The sequence below is a fragment of the Apteryx mantelli genome, chromosome 4, assembly GCF_036417845.1.
Source record: "Apteryx mantelli isolate bAptMan1 chromosome 4, bAptMan1.hap1, whole genome shotgun sequence".
In the NCBI taxonomy this organism is placed as follows: domain Eukaryota; kingdom Metazoa; phylum Chordata; class Aves; order Apterygiformes; family Apterygidae; genus Apteryx; species Apteryx mantelli.
Window position 1 is genome coordinate 70,459,422 of NC_089981.1, and position 16,043 is coordinate 70,475,464.

The window sequence follows — 16,043 nt, forward strand, 5'->3', positions numbered from 1 at the left end:
CAATCTTACTGCTGATTTTGACCTTCGTGCAAATCAAGCACTGTATTTTGAAGGGTAATGTCTATTATTATTATAATAGCTACAACAACAACACAAATAATAATGAGCTGGGTGGTTTCTTGTAAAAAGGAAAGTCTTTTGCAGCCACTGTAGTAATCAGAGCAACGTGAGAGCCCTAATGCAAGTTATATGTACCTATAACATTTTGTAAGGTGTTTCACTGATGCGCCCAGGAAATTAACACTAAACCAGATGGCACTTGCAGCAGAATCTCACCGCACAGAAAATCTTGACTATATATATTTCTAAGAGAACATTCAATAGCATCTAGGTTAGCTGCTTAACTGAATTATTAAGATAGTCAGGGAAGTTTTTACACTATGGCACATAAATTATGTTATGGGAGCATAAGTTTCTTTCATTCCAAGTCATTCCAAGTGCTCAGTAAGCTTGTTTATCATGTGAAAGCACCAAAAGCAACAGACACTTCCAAGTGAAATAAAATCTCTTGCGAATAAAACAATTCAATTGGTAATACAATAGCATTATAATTTTAAATGTATCTTAAAAAAAGAAATCTGTATATAAATCTGTAAATAAATTTTAAATTGAGCACATGACTGATCTTTATCAGTTCAAATTAAACAGCTTGGCCATTTTTCTGAGTAATAAATTTTTTTTTTTTTGAAAATTCTTGCTGATGGACAGAAGTACTGTCCTAAATCACAAGCATAACTGTCTGTAATTGAATTATAGTATTTTTTAAAATGTGGTAAACTATATTGAGAAGTAAAACAAACAAAAAAAGAAACTTGAGATACTACAAAATGTAAAACTAAATTCTTCATCTTTTTTAGTTTTATGTCAATGTAAGCTTAAACTTTAGAAAACAAATTTTAGATGATGTAAAACTAGCATTAATTCTTTCTAATTTGGGGGACATTCTATAATTATTTCTACTTTCGTCTCAAATTTTTTTTTTTATTTTGTAACAAACTACAGTACTTGTGTCAAAAATTACAGTAACATCTAAACTCAGATTTCCATAAGTTACATTAGCATACTATGTTTTTAATCTTAAACATTTAGAGAAAAAAAAGAACAACTCTTAAGTAACTAATTTTTAAACCTGAAGCTGATTTGGTCTTAATTAAAGCTGTTTTTAATTTTGCATTGACTTCAGACAAACCCTTCAAAAGTATTATTTTATTCAAATGTATTCAGCTACTGCCTATCACTATGTATGCTATCATTATAACATTGTAAACACAGTAATAAATTAACTTAATAAAGCTGTTATGAAAAGAAATCAGCCAGGTACATTATCTACTTTCCTACATATGTCAAGAGGATGACTAACAAATGAAAACATCTAAAACATAGTTAAGCAGAAATATAATTACTTTGATTGCAATTTGGAGAAACACAAAAAATTGTGCAGGCCTCAAAATTTCTGCATAAAATGCTTTTGAAATTTTAAATGATCAAACATTATTAAGCCTTTGGTTAAATTTCTTGTTCTTTTGTGACATGCTGTCCTAGAGCCTCATGTTGTTGCATTAGTTCTGAGAAAAAGAGCCAACTACCAATTCAAGAAAAGCATTTCCCACAGCACCAAGACGTTTTCTCATTTATGTATCGACCTGGTCTGACCCTGCCTGTGCATGCTGACAGAATCAGATCAGAAGGTGACAGGACTATGAAAAGCATGAGACATGACGGCAAGCTTGTAAGCCTGTAGCTCCTTGCTGTGTCCATCTCCTTTCATCAGCTTCTGGTATGTTTTAACTGTTCAACTCTGGTAGACATTTTTTGATATTTATATCTATGTCGTTTTAATTAAGAAAAATAAAGTGTGTAATGATATGCATGCATATTAAACAACAGGCACATTCTAGTTCTATTTCAAAACCAAATCCATGAAATACTTTATTCTGTATTCCTAAAATATTTATCAAATTAAATCCAAACAAAATAAATTTTACCAAAAGTTGTGTTATCTTAAAAAAAAAAAAAAAGGTTAATGAAAATTCAACAATAAATGTCTCAAACAAAATCTACTACATATTGCCTGATACAACACATATATCCCAGAATAGTTCCAGGAAGTGTTCTGTATGCTATCTTACAAAGTTAGAACTGAAAAATTAGCACATAGCATATAAAAAGATGCCATGAGTCCACTCCATTAACATACAAAGAGTCACTAATTGAGAAACTCTTCTACACATGACAAAATTAGCAAGTGATGTCTGTCTTAACCTACCAACAAACAGCATCGCTGGTGTTATCCATACTTTTGCTGGAAAACAGCCAAACAAAACTAACAAGGCTTTGGTCAATTTAATGATTCCTAGTTTCATGTATGGGCTGTCAATAGTCGATTTTCTGCTGCTGCCTTAAATTTAGAAACCTTCAGGAAGAAGCATAGGCCAGAAATGGACCAACAGAAACTGTCTTCCAAAACTACCTACAATAACCACAAGAACAAAAGAACGAACGAATGAACACCTAGTCCTTCTTTCAACTGGCAAGTGGAGAGCTTGGAGTTTCAAAGACCCTCTGAAGAGAAGCTCTAAGACAGATCCTCTGAGCAATGTCCAGGAACAGAACAACAGAAATTCAAGTAAGGAGGTTGCAGGGAGAGAGATGCCCTCACCTAGGTGCTGCCCCTGTAAAACAGATATGCCTCTTCATACCTTGCCTCCCCACTTGTTCCTTCTGTCAAAAAGGGGTTTCTTCTTTCTTAACTGGTAAATAAGAACTCCCTCTTCAAAGATTTGTGTACAGTTCCAGTTTCAGAAGAATTATGCCACGTTCCACTAAGGAGTGGAAAATTCTCATATGAATGCTCACCATAGCACTGCTCTCCCAAACTGACCAAGGGATCATGATGCTAAACCCCAAGAGGAAAATCCAATAAAATATATATGCATATAAATTCAAAGCTGCTCACTTGAATTGCTGCAGAAGGGGAAGCCGCATGAAAGAAAGACTTGCCTGCTATGGTGGTTTTCAAGAGAACAGTTCTATGGAGAAATCTTTTCTAAGGAGCCCTGCCCGTTTTCTGCACATCTGCCTCTACTGCAAATTTATTTAGTAGGGTGCGTTCCTTGGCATCTCTCCTAATATATTAAAAGTACTTCAATAAACTAACTGAAAAAAAATTTTCTCAAGGAAAAAGCAGATCATTCTCTCTCCATCTAAGATATGGAAACAAATCTTCCCTCCAGAGTTTTACACACATGAAAATTTGAGATCACTTAACAACAAAAAATGGACAGAGATTAATTGTGACTTGGTCCTTGTGAACCACTGAATGAAATGAAGTGGTCATCAGAGCAATTATCTCACTCATTTTCCTAACAATTACTTCTCCTGTAAGAAATACCATTTTGACTGATAAACAGTCAAAAGATACTTGAGCTAGAGGCTCATAGGAGAACTGATTAATTATGACATAATTTAGGTCCCATTAAGACAGGAGTTTTTTAATGGAGGGAAATACACTAATTATGCTCTTAAAGAACATCTGCAGATGACAAAGTGAGAGTAGATGGATTTATCTTTAGTATAAATACGACAAACATGGCACCAAACCTACGAAAAAGCTAAGAATAAGACTTGTTTTTTAAGGTAAAATCTAAACTTTCTGGAAAAATCAACCCCTCAAAATTTTCCTAAAAAATTTTCCATATTCTATAGGGAAAATAACCTAATCACATAACGGTATGCCATCTTGGTAATTTAACCTATTTGACTTATTGGGGTTGCTATAATAAAACTGTTGGAATTAAATACACTAAATGATTTCACCATTATATTGCTTTCTTTCTTCGAAGGAAGAATCCATTCTTCTCATCAGTTACGACAATGAAGAATGATCCCCCAGCTGTTGCATTTGAGTGGAGACAAACTCCTGAGTCTGCTCTTCTTTTCAGAGCATGTTTTCTCACACAAAGTGCACATGCTTACCCACTTCTCAGATATCAAAATTGTATACTTGCTTCAATCTTCCATCCTTATGTATGACATTTTCACTCACTTTCACCAAATGGTATATTTTTTGATATGTGCTAATTAACTGCAGACTCTTAGGCATATTTAAGTTTATTCACACAGCTAAGGATACTCATTATATTACAGACACTAATTCCCTTCATTTTATGGATTCCCAATTTTTCATCAATGAGTGACTAGAGTTTTCAAATTCTAATTTTTCATTTTCCATCACTGGCTGCTACACTTTCCGGGTTAGGGAAAAAAAACAAATTCTAATAGTTCATTTAAAAGTACACAGAAGTGCTTCTTTTTTTCAAAAATGCTTATTATTATTTTTAGCACCCCATAATTAATCTCTAAAATGTGAATGTCAGATTTGTATAATTTAAGCTATTTCTTCAGGAAATTAAACAGTGTTTACATATCATAGATCACCTAAAAACTCACAAGTATCCTGGGGACCTTTGCCTGAAAACAGAACAAAAACAAAGACTCAAACAGGTCAAAGTCCCTTCAAGCACCTTGGAAGTAATGACCTACTATGGTCTCAAAAATTCTGATGTTGTTTCAGTGAAAGCACAGATTTCTTTAACACTTTCCTCACTCTGTAAACATAGAATTTTTTTCAATACATATCAACTATGTCCATGAATACACATTCTCTGTTGATCTACAGAACAGGTGCAGTAACTGAATTAGGAAACAATCAGTTCTCTCATTGCATCTATTTTGTGAGTCCCACAGTCTCCACCTTGAGTTTACCACCTCTATTTGTACTCATATTGACATTATCAAGAGAGTCCAATAACTTTTGTACTATTTCAACAGTATGATCAGTCATAACAGCTGTGACTTCTCCAAGTAGGTTTAAAAAAATCAGGACTCCTGCATTAGTATTGATATTCAGGACAAACTAATGAAGAAGCATGGGGATAACTTTCAAAGTCTTGCCACTGTGCATCACTGTATGCTAAAATGAATTTTGCATCAGCTAGATCTTTGACTAGCTGTATTTCTGCAGAAGGCACAAGTACATTAATGGTGACAGCTTCTGACTACACAAGTGCACAGGACAGAAGTTTCACAGAATTTCCTGGGCAGTCCTAGCGAGCAGTGTATGCAGCAGAAACTATGCTATTCTGTACGGTACATAAAGACCTTCCGATACAAGGTTCAGATCATCTGGCCTTTTAACTTTTTCTCAGCAAAGAATTGTCTGTGTTCAACTACTCAAAATGGCATTCTCGTATTTTTTCCTGTGATTACCACTATTAAAGCTATTAGGTTTCCCAAAAAATATTCCATTGCAGAAACACTGAATCTATTCTGTCTACTTTTCTTTATGAAAATAGAATTTCAAAAAGAGTTTCCTTAACTAAATATAGACTTACATGAAATGATTTTTATTTGAATTTGCATGTGGGAAGAAGATCAAAAACAGACATTTGCTGTCAGATTCCTGAAGCTCTCAGAACTGAACTATTTGGGCTCCAATTTTGAGTTTTGGTTGGACAATCGCTTCTCTGTGTGGACAGTCATTTGTGTTCAAAGTAGGGTCTTCATTACAGCGTCTGGAAGGTTTCAGTGAATAAGGAAATACAACAGGCTTCTCCTAGCATGGGGAAGGTCTCAGAACAGACAGTACCACAGAAGACACAAAGACTGCTGTTCATGTTACCAACTCTGAACTCACTTCTAATTGTATATAACTAGTATCACAGTCTTCAGCAGGAAACCAGTAGATGGTTTTCCTTCTATTGTTTTTCATTCTGTTGCTCAGAATTTCTGGTCTGTATCAACAGCAGACAAAACCACTTCATTCTCCTTGCAGGATTATCAGAATCTCAACTCAGCTGATGTTTCCTCCTTCCCAAGAAGCATTACCTCACCTCATGCAAAACAGCATTAAATTTTCTTTTTAAAAGATCTGATATAATGACAAGGCATGCAGCCAACAGAAGGAATAGGCATCCAGTCATCCATATATCTCGGACTCAGTGTCCCACAGGAGGTGACCTGTGCCAACAGCAGCCACTGCAGCTACCTACTCAGTGTGCTTCTTGCTGTCAGGATATAAAGTGGCTACTGAGAACAGACAGGTGAAGATGCTGTATACATCTTTCACTGTCAGCCTGTGCCTGCAGCAAATCAAAGGCACATGTGCAAAACCTACTGACTACAAGAGGCCAGAGGTAGCTTCAGCTTGGAGGGTCCTCTAAGCTGGGGAACCAGTATCCATGCTTTAATACTGTGCTGCCCTTTCTTGACCTGACATTTGCTAAAATCCAGGACAGACACCTTACCAAAGACTTCCTTTGGGACCTCAGAACAATAGTCCTAGGATTATCCCTAATCATGTAGGTTGCATGCACCTTGTAGAATTCCCAAATATTTCCCAAGCAACATTTTGAAGTGTTCCTATGCATGACCATTCCAGATTAGAGGCGTAACCGTGATACGGGTTTTGTTCTTGTTTCCTCCTGGTAAAGTTATTGAAGGTTTCAAGGGGGATGACCAGCTTTCTTCAAAGACTATGACTGTAGAAATAATTTGGGAGGTTAGTTTTCCATAAATAAGTAAATAACAAAGACTAATGCTAGGAAAAAGGATGTGAACTGCACAGAGTTTAAGGGCATCCAAAGAGTTGCTTTTTGGAGATGGTAAAATGAGCAGTCCATCTGTATTGTTTAATTAAAATAATCTGTGAGGTATATGTATGAGGTATATGTCTACATCTATATCTGTAGTTATAGCTGTATCTATATGTTATGGATCAAGGGCTGTAGGGAAGTTATGTATGGGATGGGGTGGTGCATCAGGATGTATGGGATTCCAATTTGAATTGCAAAACCTAAATGAGATTAAAGAACACAGATTGGACAAAGGAACCTTAGGCAAGCACAGCCCCTGCAACCATCAGAGCTGTACTGGAGAAGAATTAGTTTGCACAGTTCCTCTGAATTGTTTAGTTGGTGTGACCTGGGAAGTATATTTGTCTGTGTTTGCATCTGTGCCTGTATCTATTTATACATCAAGGGCTGGGGGAAAGCTATGTGTGGAACTGGCTGGTGCACTGGGCAGTATGAGATTTCAATCTGAAGTGCAGAACACCTTTGCCGAGATCAAAGAACGCAGATTGGAGCAGGGAACCTCAGGGAATGACAGCCCTGCAACCACCAAAGCTTTTGCAAATTATTTGTACTGTAGAGTGGCTTAGACAGGGACAGTAGTTTTGTTTTGATGGAAATGCTAACGAGATGGGGAAAGGAACTACCCATGTAAACACACCTCATTAACAAGTGCATTAACTTGCCAAGTCCAGGAACAGGGCCCATTCATCACTCAAACTTCAGGTACAATTTAGGCTGGCTGTCCTAGCCCTTGATGATGCGGGATAGTGATAGGGAATGGATCTATCCATAGACTGGAGTAACAAAGCACTCTGTGTCAGCCTGCAGAACCAAAACACAGCAGTGCCACTGAGATACAAAAACAAGACAATAGAAGGGCAATCCCCTGCAGGTCCAGCCAAGACTACAGGGGGCTACCCTGAATCTGCAGCTACTCTGATCCTACAGCTACCCTTCCTGAGGAGTGGGACTGTAAGTCTCAACACACCAGATCCGCACAGATAGAAAGCCCCTTAGAAGGTATCTTGCAGCGGCGCTAAGTCTTCCGCTCCAGGGGCATAGCCCTTCCAGGAGATAAAACAGATGGCTGTGAAGTGGTGTGCAAGGAGAGAGGATGGTTTGGCCCTCTCTGGTTTTACTTTTAATTGGGAGAACATTAGGTTATATGATAAAATACTCATCTGCACCCACACAAATGGGCACAGAGGCACAATGGCAGGTGGGGGAACCCAAATCACTGCTCAGGGAAAGGGTGTCTAGGCTCATCCCAGGAGAGCCATCAGACCCATTGTCCAGGTGTGAAACCCATCAAGATGAGTCAGGGGAATTACCTTTCCCATTCAGGGGGGATTACTGCTTGGAGGTGTAGGACACAGTATGGGATGCAGGGGAAGACCAATTGGGGATTGCATAAGACTTATTATGGGATGTTTAGAGGAGGAATCAAATGTGGAGAAAGGGTGATCTAGGTGATTTGGGGAGGAATAAACATGGACAACTAGAGGGATAAGGGGATAAAAAGGGCCAGCTGCATGTAAACAGATCACTGGTCAGCACGCTTGTCCGGCCATGCAACCACAGGAGGCGATAGAGGCAGAGACCATACAGTCTGAGGATCCACCGAGACCCACCTGTGTGTGTCTGTCTGTGTGTCTCTAGGGATGAGACACCTGGGAGGAGCGAGGATCCAGGACCAGCTACTGGATGGGCTGTACATCCCAAGGGCAGCTACTGGCCCACTGTGTGTGTCTGTGTGTGCGTGTTGTGTGTGAGGCTGTCTGTACCACCAACCAGAGTGGGGTTGCAGGCCTCAGGGGCTCATATGTCCAGGCGCCAGCAACTGGGAAGGCTAGGGATCCACAGACCAGCTACCGGGTAGACTGAGTGTCTAAGCCTAGCTACTGGAGGGATCCACATAGTACACGCACATGTATGTCCCACAGACCTTCCTCCCGATCGGCCAGAGAGGGGAACAGGATGAGGCCACTGGTGCCATTTGTGTGAGTGCTGAGTGTGCCTGTCCATGTTGATCTGTGTGACCAGCCATAAATGTGTTGTATATGTGTGTTTGTGTGTGTAACTACTGGGAATATATTCTTGTCACCAAAATCAGGAGAAAAACTCCTTAACACCAATGTAGTATTAACATTCTCAGCCTCACTACTGGATAATTAAGAAAAAATCTGAAACTGCAACTGTGGTATGCATTCAGTTATAGTCCCTGACATCTGAAATACAAAACCAGTTGTGAAGTTCCTGATGATAATTGATAAATCTGCTGTCAAACCAACTGACAGAATTCCATTTGATAAAATCTTGTAGCCACACATAATTTCTACTGTTTGACATATGTGCTTGATGTCATTTGGAGTTAGGTCAGAGTCATACATCATTTATCCTAGAGAAGAACAAGATGATAACCCTGAGAGCAAATACCCTAATTTTCAATTATTTGAATTATTTGTTGAGGTTTCTGAGAACTAGGATGGATCTCAGGCTGCCATTCTCCTGGAGGATTGGAGAAGAGGTAAATAAAATAATTTCTCCCTACATTCTTGTGAAACCTTCTGTCTGGCTCTTTTTTTCAGAAAGAAATTCTCTTCTTTCAATAGGATTCTCTCATGAGGTGGATCTAATGAAAAGGGAACAAGAGGCAGCACAATGATACAATGAGGTGGTGGAAATACAGAAGAAATACATCTTCACAGATGAAGCCCAACAGCTATTTATCCAAAGTCTTAACAGTGCATAGTTAACGAAACAAGAGGGTAAGGAGAGGACTAGAGTCATCGTTCAAAACCAGAACGTGATTAATCACTGCACTGCTAAAATTTCTGTCTGCAAACCACTGTCAAGAGCTACAGTGGAAGCCTGGACCTACCTCTTGGACAACACTTTCTGGTAGCACTGACACTGTTGGACAATTTCTTAGATACTGTAAGTTAGACTAACTTTGAGAGTGTAACAATAGGTAGAAAAGTCTCCTTGGAGAGATTTTTGTTTTCTGAAAAATTCTTGAAGCTATGCCTGCCCTAAAGATAGCAAGCTATATGAAGAGCTGGGATGGACACTGCGTGATTTTTCCTATATCTTAGTCTGAGGCAAGGGAAAACGCACAGACTTCAAGATGAGTAGGAAAATGAATTTATCAGACACAGCCTATGGTCGCTCTATAGCAGAATTAGAGATAGCATTTTCAGCACAAATTCAAGCAATCTTCTAGCATGAGATGTGCCAGCTATTAACTTCAGTAGCGAACCCCAAATATATCATAGACATCTTAACAAAGGAGTCACAGTTTACTAGTGATCAAAGTTTAGGAGAATATACAACAACACTATTATTTGCTGGCTAACTCATGTGATGGATATTAAAAAAAAAAAAAAAAAAGAAAGAGAAATAACTCTTCCTCTTTTTTCTCAATTTGTGTCCCTTTTACAGAGAAATGTAGTTCCTTTTCTTCTTTGACCTGGATGGCTGTGTGGATGTTTTGTGCCAGCGCACAAGGTTAGACTCAAAAATCAATGCTATAGTTTGAAGTGAAGGACAGATGTCAGGGAAAGCAAATTCTGCATTTTTGCCAAGTCTATTAAAGATCTCAAAAAGAAGCATTGGTTTGATCTTAGCTGTTGCTTTTGATTTAACTAGAATCATTGATACCACCAAAAAAAAAAAAAAAAATCAATTCCCAGTAGAATTCCAATACTCTGAAGCTTATGAAGAGGCAGTCACGGGGCTAGCATAAAAAGAAAAAAAAAAAGCAGCATGTCAGCAGAGAGAGTAATCTTGGTAACATCAAAGGATCCTTTCAGCAAATAGTCATCAAAAAGGTGGATGAGTCCACAGTTTCCAATTTCTTCCCTTCTACAAGAGAAAGGGAAAGTTCATAAACTGAACCATACACTTCACGGTCCCCAGACAAATACTGGAAACTGATGCTCATGTTCAGGTTCCTTATGACAAGTTAATACTCTGAGTGGGTATCTTTTGAAGTCTTTAAACAGATCAGGATTAAGTATGTCCCTACTAAAAGCTCTCAGACATGGAAAGGACGATCTACAGAAAACAACCTATGCCTCTCTAAACCACTAAAATTACAAAGAGACAACAAAGGAAAAATCTAACCTGAAGATACCAAGACATTGTCTCTTCTCTCTCTGTCATAAAGCAAACTAATCTACATCTCACAAGCTAGTTTGGTAGTTTATGAAATCCTACAGAAGACACAGTTTAAATCAGTAACTTTGCAGTGGCAATTCACACATTCATCCAAAATGAGTATCTCCTACGCACACACAGTCCAGGCTGGAGAGGGGATCTTATTTTCTGCATACACAGCAGACATTCATGCAGTTTCTTTCTCAGACTAAAATACAGAAGAATATAAGGAAAATGTGGACACTCCTATAGCACTAAAATAAGTTCAAGTAGCTGAGGTTTCATTTACACAATTTACTCCCTCACATAAAAAGCAGTAAAACCTTCAAGAAAGAATTCAGTTACCAGCACTCCCAAAAGATAAAAATTTCCAAAGCATTGTGCAGCTAGAGTGACATTTTCCACAAGTGTCCACACACTCAGCAGTAAAAGTGTGCAGATGCTTAAGAAATGGGACATAAATAAGAATGATAACATGGTACTATCTATCCCCTAGAATAGCGGGTTGATTTTTGGAAGCTAATTCTCAGAAGGGTTAAAACCCCATCACCAGGGAGCAAAAAAATTCCTTTTGAGATAGATTGGAGCCGAATGACTGAGATTGTTCAATTCAAAAAACAAACTAATAAAAGAAGCATTAAAGCATTAATATTCTGTACATCTCTGCTAGATAAAGTAACCTAAGTGACCCTAGTTACACTCTACTATTACAAAAAAATGTTCGATGGAACTGAAAGACAAAACACAGAGAGAAACTGTAATCTTTTCAGTGCACAATTAACTCACAGGGTTAAACTGAGGCTAGTGTTGGAAATGTGATTAAGATTAGACGTTTATGTTGAAAAATATATGACATTAAAGCATCTAATCATATAAAAATCTTAGAGCAGGTTTGTACATTTTCATTTAATAAAAAGATGTAAAACCTCATCGAAGCAGCCAAACTAGTTACTGGTGCTAGAAAGATATTTTCCTAAGGAAAATACTCTCGATCCGTCCATTAGTCTAATACTACTGTCTATTATTAATGATAAAGCACTGATCTCTGACTTAAGGATTGCAATTCCTCTCTTCCTGACTACTTTTTAAAATTAGAATGCCATTCATAATGGCATAATAATGATATAAAGGTTCTTATAATGACGAGTACTAATAATATTGCCATGTAGCATGTGATTTATGTTGCTTAATCTTTGTGGCTACAGAGTTGTGCTCATCCAAGTTTGATTCTTTAAATACATAAGATTTCAGACATCAGACCTGCTTTCACAGATGAGGTCCTTTACTTGTATAAAGGCAAGTAGTCCTCCAATTTTCTTCCCTAAAACATCACAAATGTCAATTCCTATGGTACTTGCTCACAAAGCATTTTAAAAATTTTGCAGTATACTGAGTTTGGTATCTTCAGAGAGTAAATGAAACAATACTGATTAGTGTATCATGTAATCTCATTTCTGCACCCATCTTTAAAAAATTCACTTTAATATCTGACTTTACTGCAACTGCTTGAAATACTGAGAACTAACATCATTAGGTACTCAAGCAAAGTTATGAAAAGCATGGGATGCTGGCATGTAAATGGCACCATGCTGCTTTTAGAAAAAGGGCAGAAATTGAAGTGCTGATCACTGCAAGTATAATCTTACTATTAGGAAAAAAAAAAAAAAGATGCTTTTAAACTGAATATTCTTCTTTAAGCATGCTAACAGTTCTGCATAGCTTCTGTAAGTTTAAGAAGCATACAAAATTCCAATTGTAGAAAACTGAAATGCTTTAATAAATTTAAGTTTATATTCTCTCAACATCAGTACAACACAGGCAGGAGAATCTCTAGTATGCTTGACCACGGTACCATACAAAACAAAGTACAACCCCTAACAAATCAGATAAAGTCATTGCATTATTTCTCTCCGATTATACTACTTTTTTCAAATCTTCTCACTCTTGGCAGTATTCTGAATAATGAGTTCAGTCATATTTTGGCAAAAACTAGCATGCTGTACCAAAGCTGAGAGAGAGACACCAAGAAAACTGTTACCATAGGAAACCATAAACAACTTCCCTCCTTGTAATTCAAGTCACATATTTCTTATGGAGGAAGAAGTCCTACTGAAACAAACAGCGTCATTTGGAAGCACCAGGAGGAATGGTAGTGGATACACGGTATTAAATGTATAAGACTACATTTTGGCAGCACTGAGCCTTAGATTAGGACAAGTCATGAGGCGCTGCTCCCTCAGCCCAACGGGCAGTTGGGGACCTGGATTTCCCTCAACACCAGACGTTAGAGGTGGCTAACAGTTCTTAAGACAGACCTTTTCCTGTATTAGGATGAGGAAGTCGAAACATTAAATAATGGTGCAAGTAACAGTGATTCAAACTTCTGATTCAACACCCAACACATAGTGCAGCACTCTATAATGGCATATTGTCTGCCCGCTTTCTTCTTCACATTTTTAGCACTAAGAAAAAAAAACTATAGGCTTGTAAAAGACCCTAACAGCCATACTTAAAAACTACCCTAAGTTCTTCACGAAGCAAACTAAAACCAAGAAACGTATGGCCATTACGGCAAAGTTTTCTAATATGTATAAAACCTCGAATGAAAGACATAGCATCCATTTTGTTCTCCGCATGCGATACCTGTTACTCATGTCTAACACGTACAGAACCTATGATTTGGAGTGCTCAGTGTCATAAAAACAAATTTTGTGCGGTGAACTAACTACACAGTTGGCTACTGCTAGCTCTTATCCAAGCAGGAAAAGCAGAAGGAATCAGTATTAGAAACCCATCCGCAATGACACCTACTGGAAGGGAGCAGATTGATGACTCAGGCTTACATCTGCCCTTCATACTCCCCACGTTCTCCTGCCGATCTCACATCACCAGGATATATAAAAACATCCTCGGAGCGGAAACGCATTTCAGAAATAACACTAGTGCGTCTCTTCCGCTCCTACCACGCTATTTTTTAAACTGTTTTTATGAACTTCAGCACCCGGTAACATTCGCCACAAAGTGAACTAGGAGACTAGAGGAGAAGGCTCGGTTTTGCACCCACGGCCGGTGCTTCAAGCCTAACGCGGAGGCTGCGCGAGCGGCGGCCACGCCGCTAGCTCCGTGCGTAACCACCGCCTTTCGGGCGCGAGGCGAGGGGCCCCCCGCCGCCCGCTAACCCCCCCGCGGCGGGGCTGCTTTCGGGAGCGCCCCACACCACCACTCCCCCCCCCCCCCGCCCCGCGGCTGCCGCGCGCGGGCACGACGCGCCGCGCAGGTCCCGGCCGCCCGCCGCCCACTTCGGTCCTCTCCGCGGAGAGCGCGGGCGGGGGGGGGTTCCGGCGGCGGTACCTGATGATGTCGTCCTGGTGGCCCAGGTAGAATTTCTGGCGGTGCTCGCGGGGGCTGTAGACCACGCCGACGCCCGCCACGAAGTAGACGATCTCCTTGGCCGCGGTGTAGTAGAGGTTGTTGCGGCACTGGTGGCCGCGGTAGCCGTACACCCACTCGAGCCGCAGGTGGCAGCTCGGCGCGCTCCGGTCAGCCATGTCCCGCCGCCCCGGCACGGCTCGCCGCCGCCGCCGCCGCCGCCGGGGACCCCGCGGGAAGGGGGCGACGGGCCGGCCGCCCCCTCCCCGCCGCTCCGCCCCGCTCCGCCCCGCCGCTCCCCGCCGCTCGGCTCAGCTCGCTGTCCGCCTCGCTAGCCCCTGGCCGCCGACATGAGCGCCCGCCGCCGCCTCAGAGAGGGCGCCGCCGCCGCCCGAGCCCGCCGCGCCGCCCCGCGCCGCCAGACATGGCTGCGCCGAGACGCCGCCCGGGACGCGGAGCGAGGGCGCGGCGCGGCGGGCTCCGGCCCCCCCGCCCGGCCTGCGCCTGCGCCCAGGGCAGCGCCGTCAGGCGGCGCGGCGCGGCGGGCCTGCGCGGGGGGGCCGCCGGGCGCGGAGCGCTGCCGGCCCTCTCTGCTCACGTGTTTTCCCTTTTCCTAGCCGCGTGCCTCCCCCCCCCCCCCCCCGCATTTGGGTTCAGTATTTTACTGCTAATTCCCGCAATATACCGCTTCCTCGCCCTTCTCCCGACCCCCGGCTGCGCGGCTTCCAGCAGCCAGCGCGCAGCGCTTCCCGCACCGTCAGCTGTGGGCACGAACTGCCCCCCCCCTGCGTGCTCGCTGTTTGCACGGTACCGTGCTGGGTGAATTTCATCCAAGAGGAAAATGCAAGAATACTTAACGCGTTAGCCCCGCCGTCCGCCTCCTGCAGCACGCAGAAGTCACCTCCCCGTCCGTGCCTTGGTTTCCCCATCTGTAGAATAGGAAGATGATGCAACTTCTCATCCTTAGCTCTCCAAGCAGGTTACATGGCAAAGCTATCGCTGTCCTGCGGCAGGGATGGGGAGACGAGGGCACGGAGGGGGAGACGACCGGCAGGGGAACCTCTCCGTGCCCGGCGTCGCCTCCGGAGAAACAGGCCCTCCGCGCTCTGCCAAACAAAACACCGAGAAGAGTATCTAGCTGGCAACCTAAACATGCTTTACGTGACTATACAAACAGCTTTGCGCTAAAGAGTCAAATACTTGTTCTAAAAGTTCCTGGATAGTTATCCTGGTTTGACAATTGAAAATAAACCCAATTATTTTCCCATTACCTTCAGTACAGGTTTGGCTTTCTAGATTGCCAGGATTTATTTTTAAATCCCCATTTCTTTAACTTCCATTTCTCTTCTATTATTTCATTAGTCATATTGACCTTTCTTCCACAAAATTTCTTCTACTTCTGACTAGCTACTTTATGTTGGAGACATTTTTCCATGCTACTCCATTTGTGTTTTACTTAGCGGGAGCTTTTCCTCTTAAATCTTTCTTGAGCAAATTTAATACTATATTTTTCCTTTCATTGTTTTAAAAAATGAATTATTTTGTAATAACATATGCATTTAAGCATTCTAATCAATTAGCTTTATATTAACATATTTTCACAGTCTAGAACACTGAGAGATGACATTTATCTCAAGTACTGACAATGAGAATTTTCATGACACCAGTATCAGATACGGCTTTCAATCCCACACATTGATTAAAATCAACACAAAGCACATAAGAGAAGTCTGCAGAGATTCATGCAACCCGAAACTCTTGACTCAAATATACAGCCAAGGAAGCTTTCCCTTCCATGAAAAATTTCAAATTTTTGAAAAAAAGAATAAGGCTTCTATCCTTAATGACAATAGAAAGCCATATATATTCACCAATAGATAAAGC

The 16,043-nt window shown here is 40.9% G+C and overlaps 1 protein-coding gene across 1 annotated transcript in view; it reads right to left on the minus strand.

The window, feature by feature from the left end:
• EML5 (EMAP like 5) overlaps nucleotides 1-14,338 on the minus strand; it is a 128,206-nt gene extending 113,868 nt beyond the window's left edge. The window contains exon 1 of the mRNA XM_067295610.1: nucleotides 14,142-14,338. Coding sequence (XP_067151711.1) covers nucleotides 14,142-14,338 — 197 coding nt within the window. The remainder of the gene's footprint in view (nucleotides 1-14,141) is intronic.
• Between the last annotated feature and the right edge of the window lie 1,705 nt (nucleotides 14,339-16,043).